This window comes from Dendrobium catenatum, unplaced genomic scaffold (genome assembly GCF_001605985.2).
Source record: "Dendrobium catenatum unplaced genomic scaffold, ASM160598v2 fragScaff_scaffold_716, whole genome shotgun sequence".
NCBI classification, from domain to species: domain Eukaryota; kingdom Viridiplantae; phylum Streptophyta; class Magnoliopsida; order Asparagales; family Orchidaceae; genus Dendrobium; species Dendrobium catenatum.
The window spans coordinates 25,283,622-25,296,885 of record NW_021319178.1 but is presented as its reverse complement, the minus strand read 5'-3'; the positions used below and the strand labels follow the sequence as shown (position 1 = coordinate 25,296,885).

The window sequence follows — 13,264 nt, the reverse complement described above, 5'->3', positions numbered from 1 at the left end:
AACTCTCCTTGGCCTATTGGTTGAGAGCTTAGGCTTCCAACTAAGAGGTTCAGGGTTCGAGTCTGTGTATGCGTTGTGTGTGTGAGTTTGCCTTAAATGGCCTAAATGTCCCAAAAAAAAAAATTATAGAATTTATTTGTTTAACATATAAACTACTATTTATATACTTAATACTCATAATTTTAAGTTACATAAAAAATAACGCCCTCCTCATCCTTTACGCTACAATCACCTCACCGATGGCAAGGGCGAGATTATTGGTAGTAAGTTGATGCAACAGTGGGGTTTCAGTAAAAGGCGGTGGAAGTTATAAGTGAAGAATACAACGAGGATGTCACATAAGACTAAAAGATTTAAGGATGATGACTAAAGCAGTGCATCATAGACGCCACAATTCTCGACAAGATCCCTTCGCGACTTCCTCATCTCTTCTTCGTTAATGGAAGCTCCTGCTGGCAGAGGAGGGGGATAGCCGTAGAAGCCCCTTCCCGGTAAGATCCGTCGAGACTTTCTTGTGTTAGGAGAGAACCGTCGCAGCTTCCTTTTCATCATTAAGAGTTTCATTGACTCTATTAACCTAGTGCTATATTATGTAATAGTGAGTTTTAGGTGTTAATTATGTAAATGCTATAATTTTGACTGCTTTGGATGTAAATCCCCCTTAAAAATAAGGAATATCTGATTGTTCAAAATTGTCTGCTCATAAGTTGGTTTTCTGTATTTCTTAAATCAAACTTCTTTATACTTTTCATCAAACTTGCACAACAATTTTCACCTCATTGTCCAAAAAACTTAACATCATTTATCCCACTCTCTCTCTTATTATCTTTACAGATAGATAGTATACTCCAAACTTAATATTTTACATTACATAAACTTGAACTTCATTTCTAAGTTTTTTTCAAAATTAATTAGAACTGAGAAGTTCGACATAAGGAGAAGAAGAGGCCAAGCAAAGGTAATAAGAACCCTCCTGACAGATGCCGGTGCAGTTCTGATGATTCTATACAAAGGCCCCATCTTCGATCTAGTCTTTTACTCCAAAGCTCGAGAGAAACAAAGCAATTCTACTAACTCCATTGGGCAAGGCAAAGACAGCTCCAAGTGGGATGAAAGGCACATTTATGATTATAGGGAGCAGCACCAGCTGGTCGGCCTTCTTAATCCTACAAGTAATCCAAACAAGCCTTTTTTAATTCCAATTTGTTAAGTTAAGCATGCACTAATTGCAAATGATTTACTAAGTATGTTCTATTAACACAGTCAAACACATTGGAATTATATCCAGCTGAACTTACCCTTACTGCTTTGATCTGCTCAATGGGTGCGGTGATGAGTACTACGGTTGCATTAGTGGCAAATCATGCAAGTAGCAAGCCATGGATTATTGTTTTGGATAAGCGGCTTCTTGCCCCAATCTACACTGTAAGCAAATCCTTCACTTATTTGTAGAAAGTTGTTCACATAGAAGAAAGTTCTTTTGGATTTGAATAATGTTCTATATAAATTACAGCACATGCTATAAGTGTAGAACTTGAAGAAGCCTGTGAAGGTTTTATGTCTGAAAGAGAGCAGCTCTCATGCTTATAATTTTGCAGGGGGTGCTATGCACTGGAGTTGCTTATTATGTGCAAGGGATAGTGAAGAAGGAGAGGGGTCCAGTGTTTGCAAGTGCTTTTCGCCCTCTTGTCATGATTATGACAGCCATTATGGGCTCCTTTATTCTGGCAGAGAAGTTATCTCTAGGAATGTAAGCATTAATGAATTATGAATAAGATGTTATAATTCTTTTAATAATAGTAAAATATTATGTGTAGTAATTTAATTATTTGAAAATTTTCTACTCCCATAAATGACCGACATCATTAGTCACATCTCCATAGGCGGATCCCTCTTAAACTCAGGGGGTTTATTATATAATTTTTTAGGTAATTTGTTCATCTCCATCTATTTTTTTAGTCATTATTACAATGATTTTTAGGCAATTGCGCCCCCCTCTAAAAGTTATAAAATACTATGATCTTTAGGCAATTGTCCCCAACATAATTAAACACATTCTATAAAGGTGTAATTGTATTGGGATTTTAGAAAAATTGTCCCCCCACCCCCCACCCCTTCAAAAATTGTTCCGGGGGCATTGTCCCTTGACCCAATGATCTGATCGGGCTGGTTCAACCCCGCCAGGGAGCGCTGCCCCCTTGGACCCCCAACATTTCTGTGAACGGCTCAATGATATAAATAACTAAGGGTCGAGCTAAATTCAAGGCAACTTCAACATACATTTTGTAGAAATTGAATGATTAATCATCTTTAGCGATCATTTTCTTTTTGTCTCTATTTTTTATCGTTATTGACCTATTTTCTTTTAGCTAAGTGTCGAGCCAAATTGGAGGCAAAATCAATAGTTACTTATAAATTTGCCTCCTAGAAAATTAAGTTTGGGTCTGCCATTGCACATCTCAACTATATATTTGGCTAATGAATATTCCTATTTTCTTAACAACATTCCATTATAAATTCGATGTTATCAAAAGCATTTTCTCAAAACAAGTAGAACGTACAGCTTCAAACAACCACTGACTTAAAAAAAATAGCAAGTGTTCCTTTAATAACTACGTCGCTGAATTCTTTCCATGAACTCTTTTGACTCTTCTTCATTGGTAACTTTTACAGGACTATTGGAGCTACTATAATGGTGGCATGTCTCTGCCCACTCATGTGGGGAAAAAGCAGAGGTTATCTAAGCTCATCTGAAATTGAAAGAAATGCAGGAGAATCAGAGCTGCCTGTAGCTACATCCAATGTTAGCAATAGAGATTCCACCATGAATGGTCAAGATCCCAAAGATGAAAAAATATCAATTGTTCTATAATTATGGAGTGCGGTTATACACTCTTGTTGGATAAGTGTATTATCCAAGGTTTAAATTTAAATTAAGTATAAAATATTAATTTAAATTATTTATAATTAAGTTTAAATTTAATATTCGTTCATGCAAATGAAGACTAGTTATATAATATCACATATCAATCATTTTATCATATATGAGATTCCTACTAAGAAATACATAAAAAATAAGAGACATTTGGTTCTAGTTTATGCCACTATTAAATTTAAAGTTTTTCGTGAATCACGAATGACCATATTGAGATTGTTGAGCGAAATAAGAGCAGAAAAAGAGAAGAGAAATAATTTTAGAGTAAGAATCTCTAAGATTTCTATAAAGTAAGCTCAAGTATAAAAAATTGGATAAATTGAGCTCACCCCTTTCCCTTAGATAGGGCTTGAACGTTATAAAATTGATTATATGCATGGCTATTCAAAAGATATCAAAAAATGCAGTTGTATATCTTAAATGGAATGCTTAACTATTGAGAAGTCTTCTACTTGACTACTTGATTTATATTAATAGACAAGTAGCTAAATAATCGTTCAATAGCTTCCATGAAGTTACCCGCTTGCATAATTGCATGAGTCAACTTCATAGGTTGTACTTGTTAAGGTTGGTTGATAGGCCACATTTGTCTGTTTGAGATGAATTTTTCGATCATAGTCACCTGCTTGAGGTGAGTTCACTTATAGACAGACAACTCCTTTTTAAGCTAAGATGGAGTATTTTGAGTTATATTAGAAGGAATCAGGTTGACTTGGCTTGAACCCGATTTTCTAGATATTTAGATATACAATAAGGAAATGATTGAAATCTCACATGAAAGAAAGGGAGTCCTAAAAAAAATTTATTGTCTTCCTATTCTCACACCCATAATGAGTTATAGAACTTAGCAAGCTTCAAATTCACACATAGAAGTATAGAACTACCATCAAGGCGCAGGCACTAGCTAACTTAATGTAATCAGTGTTATAGACGAGAGGAATATAAAGATAGACTTGTTATGGACTCTCTATGTTGATGGTGTCTCAAGTGCAAAAGGACATTGGAGTAGCTTTGAGGAGTCTAACAAGAACAACAATTTCCTACATGATCAAATTAGGCTTTCAAATCACCAATAATGAAGTTTAAAATAAAGTGTTGATCACAAGCTTAAGATTTACTATAGGAGTAGGTGTGAACCATTTGGCTATGTATTACAGCTCTCAACTTATTGTAAATCAAATTAATAGGCAATATGAGGTAAAAGATGAAGTTCTTCAAAATTATTTGTTCAAAATAAAAAGTTAATATAGAGAAATGTGAGTGCTTTAAAATTGGGCACATTTCTAGAGATCAAAATCAATTCATTGGAATGCTTTCTACGATGATTTTTTTTTTGTAATGATGGTAATATTAATCTATAACTCATATAAATTTCATCCTAAAATGGGGTTGCGTGATGAGGGTATTAAGAATGATTCGGGTGGTGTTAATGGTATTGATGTTGTTGTGGCTAGTACTGATGCTCAGCGGGCGTCCGATACTAATGGGTTTGCAATCATTTCAATTTTGGATAATGTAACTTCAATCCTGCCTTTCTCGCTTATTAATATTGTGACAGATGATTCTAGTGTTTGTAATCTAGTAGGTAATGTTGTTGACAAGTCTTGTATCAACCAGGAGGGTGTCATGGTGGTTGTTAGCCCCAACCCGTGCTTGATTAATTGTGTTTCTTCTCCGACTCCATCTCCTAATGCGTGAGGTGTGGTAGATTGTAATTCTATTTCTGTGGGGGTTATGAGCAGTGAAGTTGATGTTCATTTGGTATCTTCTGTGGTTCTGCCTCGAGTTTATCAATTGAGAATGTTAATGTTGGACTTGCTTTGCCTTTATTTATAATTCTGAAATCTGCTTTGTTTGCTAAACTGGCTGTTAATGGGATGGATTTTGAGTTGGCTGAGGGTGACTGGTTAGATGATTGTGATACTCCTATGTGGGGTGCTAAGAATGACTTTGATGTGCATGAGTCTATGGGGATTTATGATCTTAATGAGATCTGTGTTATTGAGACTGGCTCTTTAAAAAAAGCATGTTTTTGAAAACGAAGGAAAACTAACAGGAAATGATTTTGGGTGTTTCTATCTGGTAGCTTGTGGTTGGTTTTGAACAATAATGTGCAGATTTCATGCAAGCCCCTTGGACGATCTAGGCATGTTTGACAACTTTGGTAGTTTGTTTTCTCTCAGATTTCATGGTTTTTTTTACTTCTGTCGGATTTCTGCTGGTGCCTTCTCTTCCTCCTTGGATGACCCAAGTCTGACATCTAGGTGGCGGTCCGAGTTCTAGTGCTTTTGGGGAAGTATTTATTTTGCTTTGTTTTGACTATTTTGGTCTCTATCCTTTATTGTAATTTTGTTGGCTTTTTCCTCGCTCTCTTTGGGCATATTTTGTCCTGTTGTTGTATTGCTCATCTTTTCTAATAAATTTTACTTTTGGGACAAAAAAATTAGTCGTGCCCCTCATCCTTGAATTAATTTATTCTCACACATTAGGTCAAGCCAAAAAGGGGAAAAGAATTAAAAAAAAATAGTAAGCCCATAATAATATGATAAAAAGTTTTAAAATTTATAATCCGCCATATACAAAAATTCTTTTTAATTTTAAAGCTAATCCTAAACATCATCATGATTATGTAAAATCTCATCTATTCACAACTAACTCACAAGTCATTAAAGGCCCCACATTTCTATTATTGTAATTATTAACTTTTTATAATAGTTTTAAAACATTTTTTTTTCATACGCACAAACCATCATGATAAATAGAAAAATAATACATGAAATTTAACTAAAATTAAAAATAAATAAATAAAATAATATCCAAATTATTCATATATGGCTAATTTAGTTCTGGAGTATTACGTTGCCCCAATTTAGTCTATTGCTATAAAATTGATTCAAAATAGTATCTCATATTATAATTGTGATATAAATTTAATCTCAATTTAGTCCAACGACTTTATAAAATTAATCTCAATTTAGTCCCAAAGAGACCATTTCGGATCAATTTAGTATAGCTGATGGACTAAATTAGATTAACATTATACTCTGGAATTAAAATTATCATTTACAAATAAATAGGAGATTATTTTCAAATTTAATACATAAGAATTTATACCATCATCTTAATTATTTTAGCTTTTTTATGTCGTACACATAAGCAACCAAGCAAAATAGATCCATTATCTTACATAAATATGAAAAACTCGGAGTTGTAGTATCATAATTATGACACACTGTTCACTGTTATTGTTGTGCATGTCTTGTGGTGGCAATTGCAATATAGGTCATGATGCACTGTAAGGTTTTGTTTGTGACAGTTTTTTTATTGTTTCTTCACAGCTTCAAAAAATTTAATTTTTATATTAAAAAGTTACTTCAACAAGCAAGAAAAAAACTGTCCCAAATGAAATCTAAGTCTTACTGTGACACAAAGATAGCCTTCAGATCTTGGAAAATTTCTTTGAATGAAATGAGTTGATGGTAAATATATATTGATGGACATTAATCGTAGTTTCAATAATTATATTAATAAAATATTTTTGAGAATATTAGACATTTCCCATTTAAAATTGATTCATCATCAAAAAATTATCTTGATTGGACATGAATCTCAAGACAAAATCAAGATGAAAACTTCCAAAATTAAAATTGGGACCATTCGAACTTCGATTTCAGCAAACTTATAGTCAAACTGCACGTCTCGGAAATATGAACCCAACGACTTCAAATTCAACTCATTTCGAGCCCAAATGGGTCCAAATCAAGGGCTTGAAGCACTGTTGGAAGGCTCAAACCACAATTTATATTACCAAACGGTTTCCAAACGTGACATGCATATAGTCTAATAAAGCAGCTCAACGAGACGAATCCAACGAACCCAAAATCACGGAATTCTGACATCATTAAGACCTTCAAATGTCTAATGAATGATCCGCAATCAAGGGATTCAACATCAGCAGTCCATCCAAACCACTCACCATTTATCCTTGATCTTCCTTCTATATATGGGCCACACTACTCTAGGAAATCTATAAATAGACCCCTCCTACCCCTTGAAAAGGTACCCCAAGCCAAAGGAAACAAGAGAGAGATCGGAGATCGCTCTTGCCTCCTTGCTCCTACTCGACCACTGTCAGGAGTTCTTCTAGAGCACCACTTGAGGTTCGGACTTCTGCCAGACCACTACCTGAAGCCCGAAGTTCTATCGGACCATCACATGAGGCCAAAACTTTTGTCGAACCACTACCTGAGGGTCGAACTTCTACCAGACCACCACTTGACGCTTGTAGTTCTACCAGATCACCACCTAACATCGTTGTTCTGCTGGTCCACCACCTAAGGCTTGAAGTTTTGTCAGACCACCACATAATGCCCAGAGTTCTTCCGGGCCACCACCTACCTAAGCCCCAGACTTCTATCAGATCACCATCTGAGCCCCAGACTTCGACCGCCGCACCACCTAAGGCTCGAACTTCATTCGGACAACCACATGAGTGATGGACTTCTATTGCACCACTTGACGTCCGGAGTTCCGTGGAACCACCATATGATGCCGGACTTCCACCGGACCACCGCCCAAAGTTGAAGTTTGGCCAAACCACTGCCATGCTACCAACTAATGCCCTAATTTTCAAGTAGCACCAGACTTTTGCTAGTCCACCAAGTGATGCTAGACTTTCATCCTCATTTGTCACTAAATTTCAACCATACGATTGACATTTGTAATCTGATCTCCCTCAAGGACAAGTCAGCCCACTGTAATCTACTTAAATTTTAGTGGAATCATTTTCAATTGGGTCAGGCCCCATGATTTTTCTCCTTTCTAGGATTTTCCACGTAAGAAAACCTTATGTTCTCTGTATGTGAGCTAGATATCCGTACAATGCTAAGACATATGATTATAACTCTATTGCCGCGTATATTCTAGCCCGCAATAAAAATAATTAAAAAGATGAAAGGATTTTGCCTTTTTTTATATGGATGTGCTCTTATATTCAAGAATAGTATTTTTTTAAGAAATGTTTCATGAAAGAGAGACTTATAAAGTTTTAATATCTCCAAGAAGTTCAAATCATATTACATGATTTGCATAATATCAAGCATGTGCTTGGACCATCACTAGCCATCAACATATTTTACTCACAAGAGATCTATGGGAGTCGATCGAGTAGGCCTTTTTGTTGAAAAAATTATTGCGTGCGAACATCGAATGCGTACGGATGTCAATTCAGACGAGCCACAATGTATTGGGTGATGTGGCATGTCCAGATTGATCTCCAGACACATTCGGCATCCGCACGTAATAATCTCTCCTTTTGATAGGAAGTCAAGCTTTATGTTGCATTTAGGGAGCCATGGAAGGATCGAGCCGGACAATGCAACTTTGTATTGATTGGTTCAATTGATTTATGGTATTTTTGGATGTCGAATTCAAAATATTTTGATGCTGATGGAATCTACATGATGAATCAGACTTTATAATGGTAAACTCAATATAACTTAATTTTGAGCTTTTTTATCAATTATTTTAAAATTGCTTTGAGATGCATTGTACACTTCAAAGAGATGGTGATTTTTTGGAACCCAATAGGCCCACTAGAAGGTAGGTACATCACTAAACCCTTAATATACATTAATCATTTATCAAGAGAGATCACCAAATATCTGGGTTAGATGGGAGATAAGATAGATGTTAGTCTCTGTGGAATATGATTGTGTTGATCAATCGGGTTGCATTGCGCAGCACTGTGTTTCGAATGCAAAGACGCCCCAGCACTGTGTTTCGAGCGCAAAGTTTGTTTGGAGAAATGATAGAGAAGCGTCGCAGCGCTCTAAATTTGGCATTGTAGCACTGTTTGATGGACCGATGACAGAGACTTGAGTGTTGCAACTCTTGGAGACGGATTGAACAGTTTTCATTCTCTTTTTTTTTTCTCAAGGGTGGCATCCTTTGGTGATTTATAGATGCTTTTCTCTTTTGTTTTGTGTGTGAGAACAATATAAGTGTGAAGAAAAGCAAGAAGAGAGTGAGAAAGAAAAATGATCTATGCCTATTTCTCATAATTTTCATCGTGGATTTTTTGGTGTGATGTGGCTCCGTAAATTTTTTCCCGATTTTGAGTTCCACATTAAATCTTGATGTGCTTTACTTTCCACTATATTCATTTTATTATTTATTTTGTCCGCATGATTTACTTCCAATCTCCCAACAATAGAGATAAAAGTAGGATCTTACTTGATCGATAAAAGAAATTTCAAGTGAAGGCTTCCCAATATCGTTATCTTGACCAACATTGACTCTTATCAATTGCTTAATTGATTTTGATCTCCCAGCTCACTTAGCTTAATCGGACAAGGAACCATTATATCATGCTCAAGGTTGATTATAACAGATATATCGAGATAAACAAACGACAAAAATGCAGCCCTCTCAGGCAAGCCTAATCACTTAGGGTTAGTTTGGGATGACTTTCTTACTATTTCTTAAAATAATTTTTTATTACAAAAAAATTCAATTTTTGTACTAAAAAATTATTTTAAGAAACATTAATAAAACCGTCCCAAACGAAACCTTAGGCTGAAGCTGATTATCAATTTTATTTTCATTCAGTAAATGAATTTCTCTCTCTGAAATTTTCTCAAATTAAAAAAGAAATACTAAAGAACTTTAGAAACTCATATTTTGAAGCTAATCTAGTTTCGTATGTGACAGCTTTTTTATTATTTTTTAAATATAAATTTTTAGTTGAATTTGAATTCAAAAAATATTTGTATTAAAAAATTGATTTAAAAAATAATAATAAAATTATCTCAAATTAAGGCAATCATAAAATTTTGTTATTGGACACATAAAACTATAAAAGTCCAAAAGTATTACCTTATATTTAACGAATTCTTAAGCTAATCCCAAAAAACTACGAAGTAACATCTTATTATTTAATTTATGTTCACATTAATATTAAAACAATATATCTAAACATAGTACAGATTAATGCTAAGCCTTCACATTAAATAAAGGAAGGCCACTGTTTTCCCTACAAAGCAAGGTCTGTAACATTTAAATTGGAAAACACATTCGGGTACACAGTCCACCTTTCCAACTTCGCTCATCAAAAAAAAAAAAAAATCACCATTTTACGTTTGTTTCTGGCCGCTGGCACCGTTGGTACGAAACCGCTGCGGCTGCAGCGGAAGCCGGCTCTTTTGACGGAGACACTGGTTGGACCTCCGGTGGACGAAGGAGCCGAAAAGCAGGACGACCATGAAAGTTTTCTTTCCATGAATTTATAACCCCCTCGATATGAGCGGGTTTCTAATTCCCGCAAAACAGCCCCCCGTAATACACGCCTAACGCATCCGATAATTTCCTTTCGTCCCACTCAAAATTAATCAATCAACCAAATTTAGTAAATACATGTATTTGTTTTATTTTACACTTCTAATTCAAGCAACCAAACAGCCCCTTATTTAGTCTTTTTTTTCCTTATTTATAGGGACCTATGAGTGAGACAATGATATAATTACATCTTCTTTTTCTTTATTGCTATTCTCTGTTTTCTCTTTCTTCCTTCATTGCATTTTTCTTGTTCTCGGTTTCTTCAGTACTCGGCATCCTTTAAAGTTTTTGTTTTTCCTCTCGTTCTCGGCATCCAGTGAAGAGATGGTTTACCTCTTAGACCAGCAGCAGATTGTCTTCTACGTCCTCACCCTCAAGTTGAGGGAAACCATCGAGGCTAATCTCTGCATACCCCAGGCAAACCCGATAGCCAGGCCTATTCCCCTCGGCTTGTACAAGTACAATTCTGCGTTCAAACCCCTTCTCAAGTCTCAGCCGCTGCCACTGTTGCAGCCTCCTCCTCCGCCACCGCCACCGCCGCCGTTTGACTCCCCAAGGATCATCTCGAAATTCCTCGAAAAGATCAACCAAGCCCGACAAGACGAGGCTTCCTCCCACTGGGAGACCCAATCCATCTATCGTGTCCCCAAATCCCTCCGTGACGTTGATAAGACCGCATACACCCCTAAGATCGTCTCCATCGGCCCCTACCACCGCGGACGCCGCCGCTTACGCACCATGGATTGTCACAAATGGCGCTCCCTTTACCACGCTCTCGACCGAACTGGACACGACGTCCACCTTTACCTCGACGCCGCCCGCTTCCTCGAAGACCGTGCCCGTTCCTGCTACGTGGCTCCTATCTCCATGTCCTCTGATGACTTCGTTGAAACTCTCGTCGTCGACTCCATATTCTCCCTCGAGCTCTTCCGCGGAGTTGCCCGTGAGGGCTTCGAAGGTCTCAAATACTCCCCCAACGACCCCGTCTTCACCGACCACGACATCATGCACTCGCTCCAGCACGACATGATAATGCTCGAGAATCAGCTCCCTCTCTTTGTCCTCGACTGGATCCTTGCCCTCCAGGATGGCTGCGAGCCTTCTCGCTCATACCGCGTCGCTCCCCTCGCACTCTGCTTCTTCAATCCCCTTATGCCCACCGACGAACCCCTCCCTCCCACTGCATCTTCTGATCCTCTCTACGAAGCCGGCAGCAGCGGCGGAGCCCTACATTGCCTCGACGTCTTCTGCCGCAGCCTCTTCCCATGCCCCACGCCAGCTTCTATTCCAAGGCTGACCTGCCGTGGCAAGCAATCCGCACGCTCCTTTGCCGCCGCTTGCCCAACGCCCTTCTCCGAGGCTTGGTGGCTTCCAATCCCAGACAAGCGGCGTCAGCAGCTCATTCACTGCGTTGCTGATCTCCGTGACGCCGGCATCAAATTCCGTCGCCGGACAGGCGTCCAGTTTTGGGACATTAAGTTCAAGGATGGCGTCCTATACATCCCTCGCCTTTTTATCCACGACGGGACCAAATCCCTCTTCCTTAATCTCATAGCCTTCGAGCAGTGCCATTTGGAGTGCGGCAATCACATAACCTCATACCTTACCTTTATGGATAACCTCATTAACTCGGAGGTGGATGTGAGATACTTGCATGACAATGAAATTATTGAAAATTGGCTCGCGAGCGATGGGGAGGTGGCCGATATGTTTAACTTGCTTTGCCAGGAGGTGGTGTTGGACCGCCATGATTGCTACTTGTCGGAGCTATCGCATGAGGTGAATCGCTACTATAACAGTAAATGGAATACTTGGAGAGCCAGCTTTAACCATAAGTATTTTAGCAATCCATGGGCTTTCATCTCTTTGATAGCTGTTGTTGTCCTGCTTTTGCTGACTGCAACACAGACGTTCTATACTGTTTATGCCTATTACAAGCCAAAGTAGCTACTTTTGCTCTCCGATGGCTTCTATTTAAGACTTTTATCGTATGTTCCACTTTTATTTCATGATGTAAGTTTGATGTCATATGGAATAAGTCCCGAGAGATGTGGCCAATATATCTCTACCTCTGTGTGGATAACCATTTATCATTGTCATTAAGTGATTCCAAGCTAGTCTCATTGGAAGATATCTTAGCATTAATTTTTGCTGACTAAATAATTTGTGATGATATATATCCCTCAATTGCAAAAAACGTAATTATAAAGTATGCAATATAGGTTTTTATTTATATGAGTATGAGTGAGAATGTTGAACATATAATCATTGTATTGAATGATAGTGGCAAGGTATCAACAATCAAATAATAATGTTTTATGATACTATTGTATGATAATAATTACATAGCAATGAATGGATTATAAGATTATGATGATTGGGTGACGGTGGTTAGAAGATGATAGTAGAAAGACAATGATTGAAAGACAATATTCGAGAGATGGTTGTTAGATAATAACAGCCATACGATTGTGGTGTTAAGTAATGATGATTGTTGTCATTGAATGTCAACTATAGCTCTTTATTTATTCAAATCTCTAAGCTATATCAAAATTCAAGTCAAGATCGTTTCATGTAGGGAATGGTAGTCTATTAATAGTACTTGTGGAGCAGATAAATTTGTTTAGATTTTTATAATACACCATTAAACTACTCGTATCGACTATTTTAATCGTAGATCATTCATTTAGCATTTTGATGCTATGTTGTTGGATTTGCCTTGTCAAGATACTCAAATTAAGTTTAAATTTGTTAAAATCAAAGTTCAAAAAATTTTAAATTTAATTATGAAAGTTCTTGACGCAAATAATATTCTGAGATTCAAATCATTCAAATGAATTTTTTTCGATTAAAAAAGGGTTAGTTTAATCCCATTTTTTTAATAAAAAACATTGTCTTCATAGAAACTAGCATAACAATTTGGTATCACAAATCTTTAAATTTCAAAACGCATCTTTTTATTATTAAAAGATGTGGAAAATTAAATTAAGATGG

The 13,264-nt window shown here is 37.0% G+C and overlaps 2 protein-coding genes across 3 annotated transcripts in view; both read left to right on the top strand.

Moving 5' to 3' along the window:
• LOC110101422 (WAT1-related protein At1g44800-like) overlaps positions 1-2,845 on the top strand; it is an 8,107-nt gene extending 5,262 nt beyond the window's left edge. Inside the window, exons 2-4 of one of the 2 annotated variants that reach the window (XM_020829315.2) lie at positions 916-1,172; positions 1,264-1,425; positions 2,674-2,845. In XM_020829315.2, coding sequence (XP_020684974.1) covers positions 1,110-1,172; positions 1,264-1,425; positions 2,674-2,754 — 306 coding nt within the window. In that variant the 5' untranslated portion in view covers positions 916-1,109 and the 3' untranslated portion in view covers positions 2,755-2,845. Of the gene's footprint in view, positions 1-915; positions 1,173-1,263; positions 1,426-1,598; positions 1,793-2,673 lie in introns of those variants that run through there. The other variant, XM_028696212.1, reaches the window with a different exon arrangement.
• Positions 2,846-10,594: 7,749 nt separating this feature from the next.
• Positions 10,595-12,217, top strand: LOC110101419 (UPF0481 protein At3g47200-like). The gene has a single exon (XM_020829311.1). The coding sequence runs from the start codon at positions 10,595-10,597 to the stop codon at positions 12,215-12,217; it is 1,623 nt and encodes a 540-aa protein (XP_020684970.1).
• The last annotated feature ends 1,047 nt before the right edge of the window (positions 12,218-13,264 follow it).

Excerpts from the sequence above, each read along its gene's own strand:
- LOC110101419 (XM_020829311.1), top strand. The coding sequence starts at position 10,595 with ATGGTTTACCTCTTAGACCAGCAGCAGATTGTCTTCTACGTCCTCACC.